Here is a 14,776-nt window from a genome sequence, read left to right as displayed (position 1 = left end):
ATGAAATGAAATGAAATGAAATGAAATGAAATGAAATGAAATGAAATGAAATGAGGATTCCCTAGAGCTTGTACTCTCTCCTAATTATAATAGGTGCTTTATATTACACAGTGGCTATTGATGGGTTCAGGAGAACCATCTACATTTTAAATTTAACCTTATTATATATACAGGATGCCTGGAAATGGGGCATTTTTTTGTTGTTCTAATTTTTTTTAATGTTTACTTATTTTTGAGAGAGACAGAGTGAGTTGGGGAGGGGCAGAGAGAGAGGGAGGCACGGAATCCAAAGCAGGATCCAGGCTTCGGGGCACAGAGCTCGGGCATATGTTTCTTTAGGAGAAGCTAACCTTTTGCCCTGTGACCTCAAAAACCTAATAAACACTCTTTAAACCAGTAGTCTGTTGGGGCGCCTGGGTGGCGCAGTCGGTTAAGCGTCCGGCTTCAGCCAGGTCACGATCTCGCGGTCCGTGAGTTCGAGCCCCGCGTCAGGCTCTGGGCTGATGGCTCAGAGCCTGGAGCCTGTTTCCGATTCTATGTTTCCCTCTCTCTGCCCCTCCCCTGTTCATGCTCTGTCTCTCTCTGTCCCAAAAATAAAAAAAAATAAACGTTGGAAAAAAAAAAAAAATTAAATAAACCAGTAGTCTGTGAACATGACCACGTTCTAGAATCACCTGGGGAGCTTTAAAACGTGGATGCCTGGGTCCCTTCCCCACGGTTTCTGGTTTCATTGGTCTGGGTTATAGACAGATCATCAAGATATCTGGAGGCTCCCCAGTGACTCTAATGTTCTGCGAAGTCTGAGAACCACTACTTGAAACCACTCTGCCACAGAGAGTAGGCTACAAATCTGAAAAGCTACTAGTAGTCCCTTCAGTCCGATCCCTGCACATCATGGCATCTCATTAAGTATTCTTCAAAGAACAAACGAGAACAGATAGTCCAATGAATGAAGTGCAATGTTTTCTTCTTATCTAACCACTACGGGTTTTCCCCCAAGGTGATTGAAGAGCTGGTTGCATGACTCTACCAAATAGACAAATCAACAGATTCATTCTTCCCCTAAATAGGATAGGCTGTGACATATAGCTGTAACATTTATTATTTCTTTCTTTTTTTTTTAGTGTTCATTTATTTCTGAGAGAGAGAGAGCATGAGCAGGGGAGGGGCAGAGAGGGAGGAAGACAGAGCATCCCAAGTATGTTCCACACAGTCAACACAGAACCCGAGGCGGGGCTCAAACTCACCAATGTGAGTCATGACCTGAGCCGAAATCGAGAGTTGGATGTTTAACTGACTGAGCCACTCAGGCGCCCCTATTTATTATTTCCTTCGATTACCTAAATCACGTCTGTTTATTATGGAAAATACAGAAAAATATAAAGACAACAAAAATGATCTGTATTCCTTCACTACCACCACCCAGAAATAATCATTCATAACATTTTTTATTATCTTTTCAATCTTTTTATTTTTTTTAAACTTTTTTTTTTAACGTTTATTTTTTGAGAGACAGAGTGTGAACAGAGGAGGGGCAGGGAGAGAGGGTGTCACAGAATCTGAAGCAGGCTCCAGGCTCTGAGCTGTCAGCACAGAGCCCGATGTGGGGCTCAAACTCATGAACCACGAGATCATCACCTGAGTCAAAGTTGGATGCTTAACCAACTCAGCCACCCAGGTGCCCCTTTTCATTCTTTTTAAAATGTATGGTTTATGGGGGTGCCCATCTGGCTCAGTCAGTAGAGCATGCGACTCCTGAACTTGGGGTTCTGAATTCAAGCCCCATGTTGGGCATAGAGCTAACTAAAACAAAAAAGGAAGAAAGAAAAATAAATGTGTGTGTATATTTATATATACGCATATATATGTTTACAAAATCAGTATCACACTATGCATACTATTTGATAGTTTGTTTTTTATTTAACAATCTCATTAACATTTTCTGATAGGATTAACTATTCTTCTACAGCCTAACTTCTAATGGCTGCATAATAATGGCCTACAAATGTACCTTAATTTATTTAATCATATGGACCATCTCTAGATTTTTGCTGTTGCAGACAATGCAAGGAATACATTCTTGTATCTAAATATTTTTGCACATTTCTATGTGTTTCCTTGGGATTAAATCCTTGAAATGCAATATTTTGGTCAGGTATTCAGGAAAAATTATAGATTTCATAGGTTTTGCCAAATTGAAAATTCTTACCAACTTACATTCCTACAAGGATCCTATGAGAGGTCATCAAGGGCCATCTGTATTTTGAGGGGTGGGTTGGCTTGGTGTGGGCTTTAGAATTTGACATATTTGGAGCCAAATCCAGACTCTTGCAGTCATTAGCCTCCTGACTTGAGCTTTTTAACCTTCCAACATCAGAGGCCTCATCTGCTGTCCCTACACTTCTCAGGGTCGTAAGAGTTAAATGAGACAAGTATGTATCGTGGTTATCTTAATCCCTAGCATGCAGTACCATTCAATGATGGCTTATTATTATTATTTTATTATTAGAAATTGAAATCTGTTTTTTGTTATGCATGCCGAGGGTTAGAGCAGGGGGCCTAGAAGGTTGGAGAGTTAGGAACATGAACATTTACATTAAAAAAAAGAGAGAGAAAGATACCAGGTTGATCAAGTTAATAGCACCAGGCCCCATAATATTGGAAATCTAGTTTGCATTTAGTGACAGTTATGTAGCGATAGTACCAGTGAAGTTCACCCACAGCGTGTGAGACACTTGCCCCCCAATAAATCATCTCCTCCTGACTGGGACTCCAGCAATTGCAAACAGATGGGGCAATAAATAAACCCTGCTGGGAAAAGCACTGAAGACTCCTTGAGAGGCCAGCCAGGGCTGGGCACGCCTCTCACCCCCATCAGGGGTTTGGGCCAAGACTTCGGGCAGGGATACCTGCAATGGGTGGGTTGTTCGGTTTAAGGCCCTCCAGTTGGTTTCTGATTCTGTAGTTAATGAGAGATATTTACATTTATAGAGCTATAACACGTATTTACATAAAATGCCAGCATCTTGCGAGCAAAGCATGCTGCTGAAGACCAGGAATAATTACTAAGGCCATTTTGATTTGCATCAGAATGCTCAAGTTCTTTTTTTTTTTTTTTTTTTCATTTACTCATAACCCAAATAGCCTCTGAATTTGGAAGATGGGACAAGCAAGAGAGGTTTCTTTTGTATTATCAAAAAGAAGAATTTTGTTTTATTTTTAGGAAATTAAAATTTTCTGATTCTACCATACCACTGAATTTTTTTAAATGGTTTCAAATACTTAAAGAGTACTTTTTATTTGATTTTTTGGCTACTTATTCCTGGCAAGAGTGCTGTGAGATGACTATCAGGTGCTCTTAGGTATATAGTAATGAAGTTCCATGTAGTAACCAGCTTGCTCAGGGTCAGGGCTCTACGCCAGCATGTGTAGCCATGCACAGGGACTAGCTGTTTGTTGCTCCCTGTTAGTCTGCCACCCCAAAGAGGAAGAACCAAGAAGGAACTCCTGCCATTCTTAGGATGATTGGTATTTGGCTTCCTGATGCCACTTGTCTGGAAACAGATTGTATGCATCATGGAAACATGCGTGTGTAATTAGCAATACCAGTGTGCATTTAAAGAATCTAGTCCCTCTAAAGACCTAAAATAACTTCATAACTATCTTATTCTTTTTGTAATTCTTTAAAAAAATTTTTTAAATGTTTTTATTTATTTTTGAGACAGAGAGAGACAGAGCATGAGCAGGGGAGGGGCAGAGAGAGAGAGGGAGACACAGAATCCAAAGCAGGCTCCAGGCTCTGAGCTGTCAGCACAGAGCTTGACGTGGGGCTCGAACTCACAGACTGTGAGATCATGACCTTAGCTGAAGTCGGGCGTTTAACTGACTGAGCCACCCAGGCACCCCAGTAATTCTTTTTAAAATGGCATTTATTTCATAATTGTCACAGAAACTAGTTCAGTAGCTATTTAAAAGGATTATAAAGTATTTTTTAAAGTATACAGCTGTCAGTATACATGGACTAATTATCACCTGTTCTCAACCTAACTGTATCAGTACTGTCTCAAAACCAAAACAGCCATTTAACTATCAATATGCACTCTTTATACACAAACATGTGTATGTAAGTTCAGTTCTGTTTATATGTGCTTACTCATTGCTTGACAAAACTCTCTTAGAAAGTCTCCACCATTTCCAATTATAGGGCATGTATCCAGCAGGTGTTCAATAATTGCACACTGATGGTGACATAGCGTTAGTAATGTAGGATGTAAGGTATTGCACTAAATGTTGTCCTTTTTTTTGTTCCAGGCCCTCTCCCACCACCCCCTCCAATAAGCAGAAATGGCAGCACATCTCGGGCCCTGCCTGCCACCCCCCAGTTGCCGTCCAGGAGTGGAGTAGATAGTGCCAGGAGTGGACCTAGGCCTCCTCTTCCTCCCGACAGGCCTGGTGCTGGGGCACCTCCCCCTCCTCCACCATCAACATCAATTAGAAATGGCTTCCAAGACTCTTCAGGTGAAGGTAAGGTGGGGTCCCAACTCCTTGGAAACATTTTCAGGCTATGGGACAACTGATTGGTAAATTTGTGTTTGTTGTTTGTGTGCTTGCGTTAACATTTCTTGTTTCTGTGAACCTCATTCTTATCACACTGCACTGCTCTGATCTAAGTAACCATTAGAGACCACTATAATTTGAAATTAAAAGTAGTAATCCTCCCTCCTCCACTTTTCAAAAAGGCAGTTCATTTTTCTCTCTCGTTGTTAAAGTCTCATTTTGGTTAACTTTCTAGAAGATCCCAGGACTCACTCTGAAAAAAATTTTTTTTTTGTAGTTTACCTTATTACCTGCCTTATCTACCTTTCTCAACAGTTGGCTGTAGTCAAGAGGCACCATGGTTTACAGTTCATAAGCCAGTTTCCCCTGCCTTTGTTATGAGAGGGCCCCAGTTACTTCTTTGCCCACTGGTGGGAAGAAAGGTATCTCCGACTTTAGCCCCTAGCTCCTGAGAGGGACTGGCTGGGTCCTAATCACTCTAATTAAAATCACTTGCATTATTTATCTGTCTTTGCTTTGATTTGCTTTGTATTCCATTGACGTGCTAATCAGTGACTTGTAGCATTTTGAGCTTTAAACTTCTAGGCATACAACTAGAAGTGATCTCTGCGGTTCTCTCCTTTCATTACATAAATCTTTATAGCAGATTGTTACTGAAGATACTGTTTGTTTCTCTCTCTCAGATGAGTGGGAAAGCAGATTCTACTTCCATCCGATTTCTGATTTGCCACCTCCAGAGCCATATGTACCAACGGCCAAAAGTTATCCCAGTAAACTGGCAAGAAATGAAACCCGGAGTGAGTATTTCTGCAAGGACTTTTGGTGGCTTCATACTGGAATAGCCTGGGTTATATACAACTCAGGGTTGTATAGGAAATCCAGGCCTCTTGCCTAGTGTGGGGCAGAGAGCCCCATATGGAGCTGTCTACATTCTGGTAAACTCCCCTTCCACAAGCAATAGGGAAAAATGGAGATATCCAGAATGCATATGAGAAATGATCATTTTAATGTGTCATTACAAGCTCAAAATAACTGGTTTGCTAATAGGTTAAATTTTATTGCTTTGCTTGTTTGGACAGCCTTCCCAATTTCGATTTTCCTAAGATAGCACAAATAGAGGCATCTTCTATTACTACCAGTTTTGAGACTAGCCAAATGTCTTAATAATTATAACAAAAACTCACTGTAACTGCTTTGATATTTTCATTTTTTTTTTTTTCTCAACGTTTATTTTATTTTTGGGACAGAGAGAGACAGAGCATGAACGGGGGAGGGGCAGAGAGAGAGGGAGACACAGAATCGGAAACAGGCTCCAGGCTCTGAGCCATCAGCCCAGAGCCTGACGCGGGGCTCGAACTCACGGACCGCGAGATCGTGACCTGGCTGAAGTCGGACGCTTAACCGACTGCGCCACCCAGGCGCCCCTTGATATTTTCAATATATTAGGATTAGGAGCACCTGGCAGGCTTAGTCAGTAGAGCATGTGACTCTCTTGATCTCAGGGTCTTGACTTCAAGCCCCATGTTGGGTGTAGAGATTACTTAAAAAAATAATAAGGGGATGGGGCACCTGGGTGGCTCAGTCTGTTAAGCATCTGACTCTTGATTTTGGCTTGGGTCATGATCTTGCAGTTTGTGGGTCCAAGCCCCTCATCAGGTTCTATGCTGACAGTGTACGGAGCCTGCTTGGGATTCTGTGTTTCTCTCTCTCTCTCTCTCTCTCTCTCTCTCTCTCTCTCTCTAAATAAAAATAAGCTTTAAAAAATTAAAAAATAAATAAATGAAAATATTAAGAGGCACCTGACTGGCTCAGTCAGTGGAGCATGCTCTTGATCTCGGGGTTGTGAGCTTGAGCCCCACCTTGGGTGTAGAGATTACTAAAAAAATAAAATCTTAAAAATATTAAAGTAAAATAAAATAAATATATTATGATTTTAGCTTCTAGAACATTACATGAAAATTTTAAATACACCCATAATCTTTCTACATAATCTTCATAAAATCTCCACATAACATTTATTTTCATTTTACCAGGTCCTCTGCTCATTTTTATCCATATAACTCAAATTGATTTGTAGTTATAATTATAGAGTGCAGTTTTTTGGTGGGATTCACATGATTTTGCTTAGTAAAACACTTGCCCATTCCATCAAGTCAGCATACAGTAATTTAGTTTACCATTATTGGACATTTAGGTTGTTTCTGGGTTTTACTAAAATATGTAATGCCACCATGAAGAAGTGAATCTCCTTTCTCCTGTTGAAACAAAAAGGTGAACAAGAAGAAATAGTGAAACTGAAATTTCAACACAATAAGTGGTTAGAACTCAGAAAGAATTAGCATGAAATATACAGATTCAGTGCTGAGGCTCAGACTTGTGACAGTCTTAGATTTAGAACCAAACTCCCAAACCAGAAATGTATGGAGAAAAAGTGAGCATTTTCAGATAAATGCCAAAGCGTCCCTAGCCTTGTCCTCATTCCTTAGATGGAGCTCCTCACACATACGCGGTGCCTGTTGACCCTTTAACACACAGTATTTTTTTTTTAAGTTTATTTATTTTGAGAGAGAGCGCATGCACACACGTGCATGTGCCAGGGAGGGGCAGAGAGAAAGAGAGGGAGAGAGAGAGAACCCTAAGCAGGCTCCATGCAGTCAGCACAGAGCCCCACTTGAGGATCGAGCTCACAAACCATGAGATCATGAGCTGAGCCGAAATCAAGAGCCAGAGGCTCAACCAACTGAGCCACCCAGTGCCCCAACACACAGTTCTTAAATAATTTTTGGTTGGTTGTTTCCCAGCCACTGAGCAGATTCATAGCTGAAGTCAAGGCTGGTTAAAAGCAAAATCAGTGGCTTCAGGGAGACGTGATAGGTGGGAGTCCCAGGTCCTGAGAGGGACTGGCTGTGTGACAGGGGCACAGAGTTGTACTTTGTATCATAGCACAGGACAATACAGGAGTTTCCGCGGGGTTGTGAAGAATAGGTCAAACTGTGCTCTGTGCCTCTGCTGAAGAATTCAAAGAATTAGAAAATATTTTATTTTATTTTTAATGTTATTTATTTATTTATTTTGAGAGGCAGAGAAAGTGAGAGCAGGGGAGGGACAGAGAGAGAGGTAGAGAGAATCCCAAGTGGGTCCTGTGCTGTCTGTGCTGTCAGTGTGGGGCTCGATCTCACAGACCGTGAGATCATGACCTGAGTCGTAAGTCAGACGCTCAACCGACTGAGCCACCCAGGCACACTAGAAAATATTTTTTAAAAATTTCCATGAACAAATGCCAGAAGTAAACAGAATACTGCTGCTTGGAAGGGAAAGTGTAATTACTAGAAAAACTCATTTATGTGGAATACTCTATTCCTAGAAGATAACTAATAAAAAAGGTGTAAGTGTAATACATTTATACAAGAGTGGAAAATAAGCCTTTGTGTGGGACAGGTATCTTTGTTCTGTGTGTGTGTGTGGCGTGAAGAGGGGCTTCTCTCTGATAAGAAAACAGCTTGTTTCACTTCATTTGTGGGGCACTAAGAAATGAATTCACTTTAAGGAGCTGTTCACGTAGACTCTAAATATTTTTCCTGGTTTCGTGTAAGCATTCTTAATCTACTTGAAGTGCTCTTTGTGTATTTAAGTCAGTAACAGAATCAACCCCCTTCCCCTAGGTTTTTAATTTAATAGCTGAACACATTCCCTTCCCTACCCTTCTGTCTTTAAGACTGAACACAGCCTGAGGACTGGAACTGTCCTGCTTATGATTGCATCTTCCTCAAGTGGCACAGAACCTGAAACATAGTAGGCGTTTCAGAATGTTTCTTAAATTGAATTAACGTCCACTGCCCCCAAAAATGTTTTTGTAGATTTGCTTTAAATATTCCAGCATTCTGGGTGTTGAATGGATTATCTCTGGATCATTTAACTAAAATACTACCGAGTGGTTTTTATTCTGCTCCTATAGCTGCAGTGGCCTCCAGGTAGGGCACCAGCCTGGAGGGCACCCAGGCGGCCCTGAGCTGTGCCACCTAATTGCAGCTTTGCATAAGGCCAGCCCTCATTTTTCTAACCACCTATGGTATGTCAGCTGATGGTCAGGGCTCCATGATGGATGACTGGTTTCCATCTAGATGAGTCTTTGCTTGGGTATGGGCCCAAGAAAAAATGTGGTCGGGACGGCAGAAGGAAGAGGCAAGGTAATGGGGTGCCAGTGTCTTCTTCTAACTCCTCCCCTTGCTCAGAGATTTGGTTCTATCTCAGAAATCCCTGCTGATATGCCTCCTGAAGAATCTGTCAGTGCCAGCCCACCTTGAAGTCTCTCCAGAGCGGTGGCCACGGCAGCCTTCCTCAACTGACATGTGCCCCTGCTACGTCTGCTCACAGCATCAGAGCACCTGGCTGCATGCCTAACACCTGTTAGATCCTAGAAAAAATGTACCTGAGATAAATGAATTTTAAAAATTGTGAATGGATTTTAAACTTGGTACTGAGAGCCCAGAATATGCATAGTTTTTAAAAGAACACTGTCAATGGAGTGAAGAGACAACCCACGAAATGGGATAAAATATTTGCAAATCATATATCTGATAAAACATTAATATCCAGAATATATAAAGAAGTCCTACAATTCAGCAACAACAAAAACCCAATTTTTAACATGGGTTGAATACTTGCATAGACATTTCTCTGAGGAAAATATCCATATTGCCAAAGAAACACATGAAAAGATGCTCAAAATCACTGATCATTAGGGAAATGCAAATAAAACTACAATGAAATACAACTTCACACCTTTTAGGATAGTTACTATCAAAAAAGCATTGTTGGGGCACCTGGCTGGCTCAGTCAGTTATGCATCCGACTCTTGATTTTGGCTCAGGTCATGATCTCGCAGTTCGTGAGTTTGAGTCTCTCTCCCTTTCTCTCTGCCCTTCCCCTACTCACACACACATGTACTCTCTCTCTCTCTCTCTCTCTCTCTCTCTTTCTTTCTCAAAATAAACTTTTTTTTAAAAAGCATTGTTTAGAAATTAGAAGATACCTAAATGCCCAACAAAAGGGGATTGATTAGATATAGTATACTGTATAATAGAATGTAATGTGTCATTAATAATTATATGTATAAACAGTAACGACTCTTGAAAAAGACTCAGACCAACTACATATGATCCTATTTGGGGAAGAAAAAAGGGAACTGTTTATATAGAGAAAATAAATGGAAAATATTTACATAATGTTATTGGTTATCTCCAGGTGGTACAGGCATTGGTGAGATTTTGTTTTTGTTCATCAATATTTTCTGAATCTGTCATAAATACATACTATGTTTGTGGCAAGAAGACAAGTACTTTTTAAAATTTTTTGGGGGGCTCCTGGGTGGCTCAGTCAGTTAAGCGTCCAACTTTGGCTTAGGTCATGATCTCACAGTTTGTGGATTTGAGCCCCACATAGGACTCTGCACTGACAGCATGGAACCTGCATAGGATTCTCTCTCCCTCTCTTTCTGCCCCTCCACTGCTCGTGTTTTGTTTTGTTTTTCAGACAGAGTCTGAAGCAGGTTCCAGGCTCTGAACTGTCAGCACAGAGCCCAACGCAGGACTCGAACCCATGAACCACAAGATCATGATCTGAGCTGAAGTCTGATGCTTAACCAACTTAACCACCCAGGCACCCCTAAATAAGGAAACTTTAAAAAACTGTTTACAATTTTTTCCCCTTGATTTCACAAGTACTCAGTAGCCAGTGGTGGGTCACCCATCTCTAGTAATGTTCATTCAGATCCTCACTTGCTTCTTCCCCTCACTTGTTACTTCTCATTCACATATGCCAGTTATTTACAGCCTTGGTCATAGAGGGTGAGGTAGTGGGTACTTTTGCAACCATCCTTCAGTTTGTATAGTGAGATCACAAGCTTTCTAACCAAAATTTGTATTTTGTCTATGTTTTCATCAAGGTGGATCCAACCGAAGAGAAAGGGGTGCCCCTCCACTCCCTCCCATCCCGAGGTGATCTTTACCTGCTCTTCTCCATCTGAGCCCAAGAGCTACTTCTGTTGTTACTATCCAAGGGCTGCAAACCCTCCTCCCCTTGTCTTCCCTTGGCCCCTTCATACTGGCAATAGGGAGGAAGGTAGGGTAACATGGGAATGTGTGTGTGGGGGTGGGGGGGGTGGGGGGGTGGGAATGCAGGAAAGAAATGCACCTGGCTTTTTATGTTGTGTATATTCTCAAAGCTATTGCTTGCTTCAGCTACAGCCCACCAGCGTTGGTTGCTTAGGGGTCAGTAGGCTTTTGTGGCAAGGTGGCAGAGATGAATTGTGTCCTAGCTCTCAACCAACCAAATTCAAACATTCACTGCTTATTTGCTACAGACTGTAATATTAAAGTCCCTGAGAGCTATTTGCTTCCATGCCCTTTTTGCATGCTTGGCTTTCTGTCCGATTTGCATGCACCACAGACCATGGAAGCAAGTTGCTGCATCAGGGCTCATGTAACATTTTTCAGTTATAGGATGTCCAATCTTTGGCAGTCTGAGATAAGCTCTAGGATAGAGCTTTCCAACGGAAATACAATGTGAGCCACCTAAGCAGTTTTTTAATTTCTAGTAGCTACATTAAAAAAGGACAAGGGGAAATTAATTTTAATATATTTTATTTAACCCGAATACCCAAAATATTATTTCAACCTGCAATTAGTATAACAACTATTAAGGAGATATTTCACATTGTGTTTTGGTACTAAGTCTTCAAAATGCAGGTATATTTTACATTGAGAGTACATCTCCTTTCCGACTAGTCACATCCCAAGTGCTCAGCCACATGTGGCTGGCGGCTACCATATTGGACAGCACAGGCCCAGAAGACAGAGGATGGTACAAAAACCTCTTATTTCAAAAACAGACAAACAAAGAAAATGCAAGATGAGCTTTAGCCATTCAAAAAGTAACTAAAAATGAGGTTAAGACCTAACACCTTGTTTGGCAGACAGCTTGATCTTAGATTTTGCTCCCTTATTCCCCCTCTTGCCTTAACATCTGTTGCTTCACAATACCAAGGTCAGAAATTGATCTCACAGGGTGTACAGTCACGTGGAATAAAGCCATGGGAAAGAAACCGAAAGCCAGCTGGGGCTTTGGGGCTCAGAGCCAGCTGCCTTGAGCTCACCTATCAGTTGGATTCCTGCCTTGCACTTCATTTCCTCCCCTGTCTAGCTTGCACATCAGGGCAGGGAGGCTCGTAGGCTCCACAGTTGTGCGAGAAAGTTAGGAAAAGGTGGCAAATTGGAAATGTGGAGGAAGGAAGCAGGTTTGGGTTGATGGGCAAAACTCTAATCTAAATCTGATGTTGATGGGGTTGAGAGACATTGCTACTACAAATCGAAGAGAATTTGTCTTGACTCTGCCGGGGGAATCACTTGCCTTGGATCTATACAAATACAGCTCCATGGGAAGGACCATAGGGACGAGCCAGCCTTGCCCTTTTTTTGTATGATTTTTGTTTACAAAACTTTACTGGGACTTTTAAATCTAGCTATAGATTTGGGGGGGGGGGGGAGTATTTCCATTTAGATGTTTTATATGGTTGATTATGTTTAAAATTACCATTACTTATTTTTTAAAAGCACGTGGCCACATATATATATATGTATACCTAAACTTTGTATCCTGGTTTCAGTGTATTCATGTATTCCTGGGAGATGCTAACGAGAAATCAATCCAAAGAAAAATTTGAAAGACACATTCCTATTTATAGAATAAATAATTGTTTCATTTATATAAAAGCAAAAGAACTTAGAGTTCTAATAAATGGGATATCTAATAAATTATGAAGTTGCCCATTTGAATATATTGTATTTTTGTAACTTTCCTTGCCAAAGTCTTGGGCTTAGAAGATTAGAGAACTTGGTTTTTCTAACTCTCCTCTACCATTCATCTGTCTGTCATACAGTCATTTGGGGCCCTTGACCCAAAGAGAATTAAGAAATATAAAAGTGTAACAAGCGTGGCAAAGTATTTTCGAAAAAAACATTTTTTTTAGGTAATAGCATCATTTTATTTTGGATTCTCTGATCAGATATCAATAGTTGATACAAATCCTTATGATAAAGCCTTATGACCCACTTTAGAAAAGACGGAATCTGGCCTTAATAGCAAATATGGCATAGAAAAGTCTGATCCAAAGGATTTTGGATCTGAATTTTATAAGGGGCAGTAAGAATGGCCAATTTCCTTGTATATCCTAACCTCATAGTGCTCTCCTAACATCTGAAACAGAGCCACAGTACAGAGTTGCTCTTCATCCAGGACAGAGAAGTTTTAGCAGGTCTTTTTTTAAGTAAATGTTTCATTAATACACCTACACCCTTTCTTTGAAAGTTGGCAACCTAATTGCAGCCCAAACTGAATAATTTCTATGCTAAAATCTTCAACTATGGCAAATCACAAAAATGAATATTTTCTTCCCTGAAATCAGGGCTCACATTTGTTTTTTTTCCACAATATTTCCAGATAAATGTATTCAAGATGCAATACAGTATTTTAATATTCACATATCATTTTATATTGAAATGTATTACAGTATTAAAATTCAGTGTTCCATATTTATTTCACTATGCATTTTATTTAGTAGAAGCCGAGAGAAATGTTTAATCCAATGGTGCCTTACTTTGTGATTTGAAAGAAATCGACTTTTTATGTCTAAGTAGCAGATTATTTGCATATTTGTAAAAACTGTTAGGCTTTTATATTTTAACTTGTAATACCAATTTTGTTATTTTAGTAGCAGAAATGGGATGATTGTTAAAGTGGCCAAAATTTTTTGGCATGAAATTAATTTTTCCCTGTTTATAGTCAGGGACAGTAAAGGAAAAAAAAAACGTTTTTCATACCACTGCATTATGTAAACATGCACATTTTGGTATCGATGTCATTAGGACAGTTTAAATGGCGGGGTAGAGTCTACCCTAGACATCTGCGTCTTTGTAAGTTAGCCAGACAATAAATAAAAGCAGAATGACAAGAGTGTCAACTGGTGGTTTTTATTTAAGTATTGTCTATGTAAATACAAATGAAAAAGCAAGCGTCTGTTTTCTGTTTTACACTTTGGTAAAAAAAGACAAACTCAAAGAAAAGAAAAGGAGAAGGTAGTGGTGGAGGTTCATGGTGTGTGTACCTCACATCTACTTTCTAATCCCTTGTTTTTCCTGAGAACCTGCATCATAGCCAAAGTCTGCTGTCTGTTTACTTGAAGCAGATGCTTTAAGACTCTAAGGTACAGATGGATGGTGGGACCAATGGGCCAGGAAACCACAAAGAATAGAACTGACACTGAGAAATACAGGAAAGGCCAGGGGGAATTTAGGGGGCCCGATAATTTTTTTAATTATCTGCTGCGCACATGTGTGTACGTATCTTAATGCAGTATAATGGTTAAGAGATTAGAAGACCTGCGTCCATCTCTTACTTGCAAGTTGCAAACTTTTCTAAGCCTCCACTTCCTTATCTTACAAGGTAAGTAACTATCTTACAGGATTAATAAATGTATTAAATGAGATAATACACTCAGTACTTGGCCTGACTTATTCTGGCACTCAGTAACTGGTAGCCAGGTAGCCACTCTTGGTAAAACAACAAATATTTATATAATGATCCCAAATTTACTGGAGCCAAACTGCCCGAAAGGGAATTTCCTAGTGTACCTGTAGAGGAAGAGGCAATAGCAGGCAGACTATCCGTACCAGAAATGCAAAGCAACCTCCAGACAGAGGACACCTCACATGATGTCCCTTCGACCTCACAGGCCTGAAAAATGAAAATTCATGCTGCTTTGGTCATCAAGGAAATTATTAGATTCCATTTGGAAGTAAGACCTGGAAAGAACCTATATATAGGGCAGCCTCAGAATTTATGATCCACGAGTAGAACACTTTTGAGAGTAGGAGGGAATACTGATAATTGTTGCTTTGGCACAACAGGTACAAATTGGGGCTGCCCTGGGAAACTGGGCTGTGTGGTCACCCCATTTGGAGGTCATCTAGTCCCACCCTCTGGTCTTACAGATGAGTATATAAGACCCCAAATCACATACTACTGATGCACAGCAGCCTGGCCTGTCACCTCACCACCACACGCCCCCTTATTTTTTCTTAAGATTTCATTTTTAAGTAATCTCCACCCCCAACCTGGGGCTCAAACTCACAACCCAGAGATCAAGAGTCACACGTTCCGCCAA

At 40.6% G+C, this 14,776-nt stretch overlaps 1 protein-coding gene across 4 annotated transcripts in view; it reads left to right on the top strand.

Annotated features, from left to right (window-relative positions):
* Positions 1 to 13,573, top strand: part of WIPF1 (WAS/WASL interacting protein family member 1) — a 106,192-nt gene extending 92,619 nt beyond the window's left edge. For all 4 annotated transcript variants that reach the window (XM_040475433.1, XM_040475431.1, XM_040475432.1 and 1 more), the window contains 3 exons: positions 4,312 to 4,524; positions 5,241 to 5,354; positions 10,502 to 13,573. In XM_040475433.1, coding sequence (XP_040331367.1) covers positions 4,312 to 4,524; positions 5,241 to 5,354; positions 10,502 to 10,557 — 383 coding nt within the window. In that variant the 3' untranslated portion in view covers positions 10,558 to 13,573. The remainder of the gene's footprint in view (positions 1 to 4,311; positions 4,525 to 5,240; positions 5,355 to 10,501) is intronic.
* The last annotated feature ends 1,203 nt before the right edge of the window (positions 13,574 to 14,776 follow it).

The sequence above is a fragment of the Herpailurus yagouaroundi genome, unplaced genomic scaffold, assembly GCF_014898765.1.
Source record: "Herpailurus yagouaroundi ecotype Mexico unplaced genomic scaffold, PumYag 140, whole genome shotgun sequence".
Classification (NCBI taxonomy): Eukaryota; Metazoa; Chordata; class Mammalia; order Carnivora; family Felidae; genus Herpailurus; species Herpailurus yagouaroundi.
This window is presented reverse-complemented; position numbering and strand designations above follow the sequence as displayed.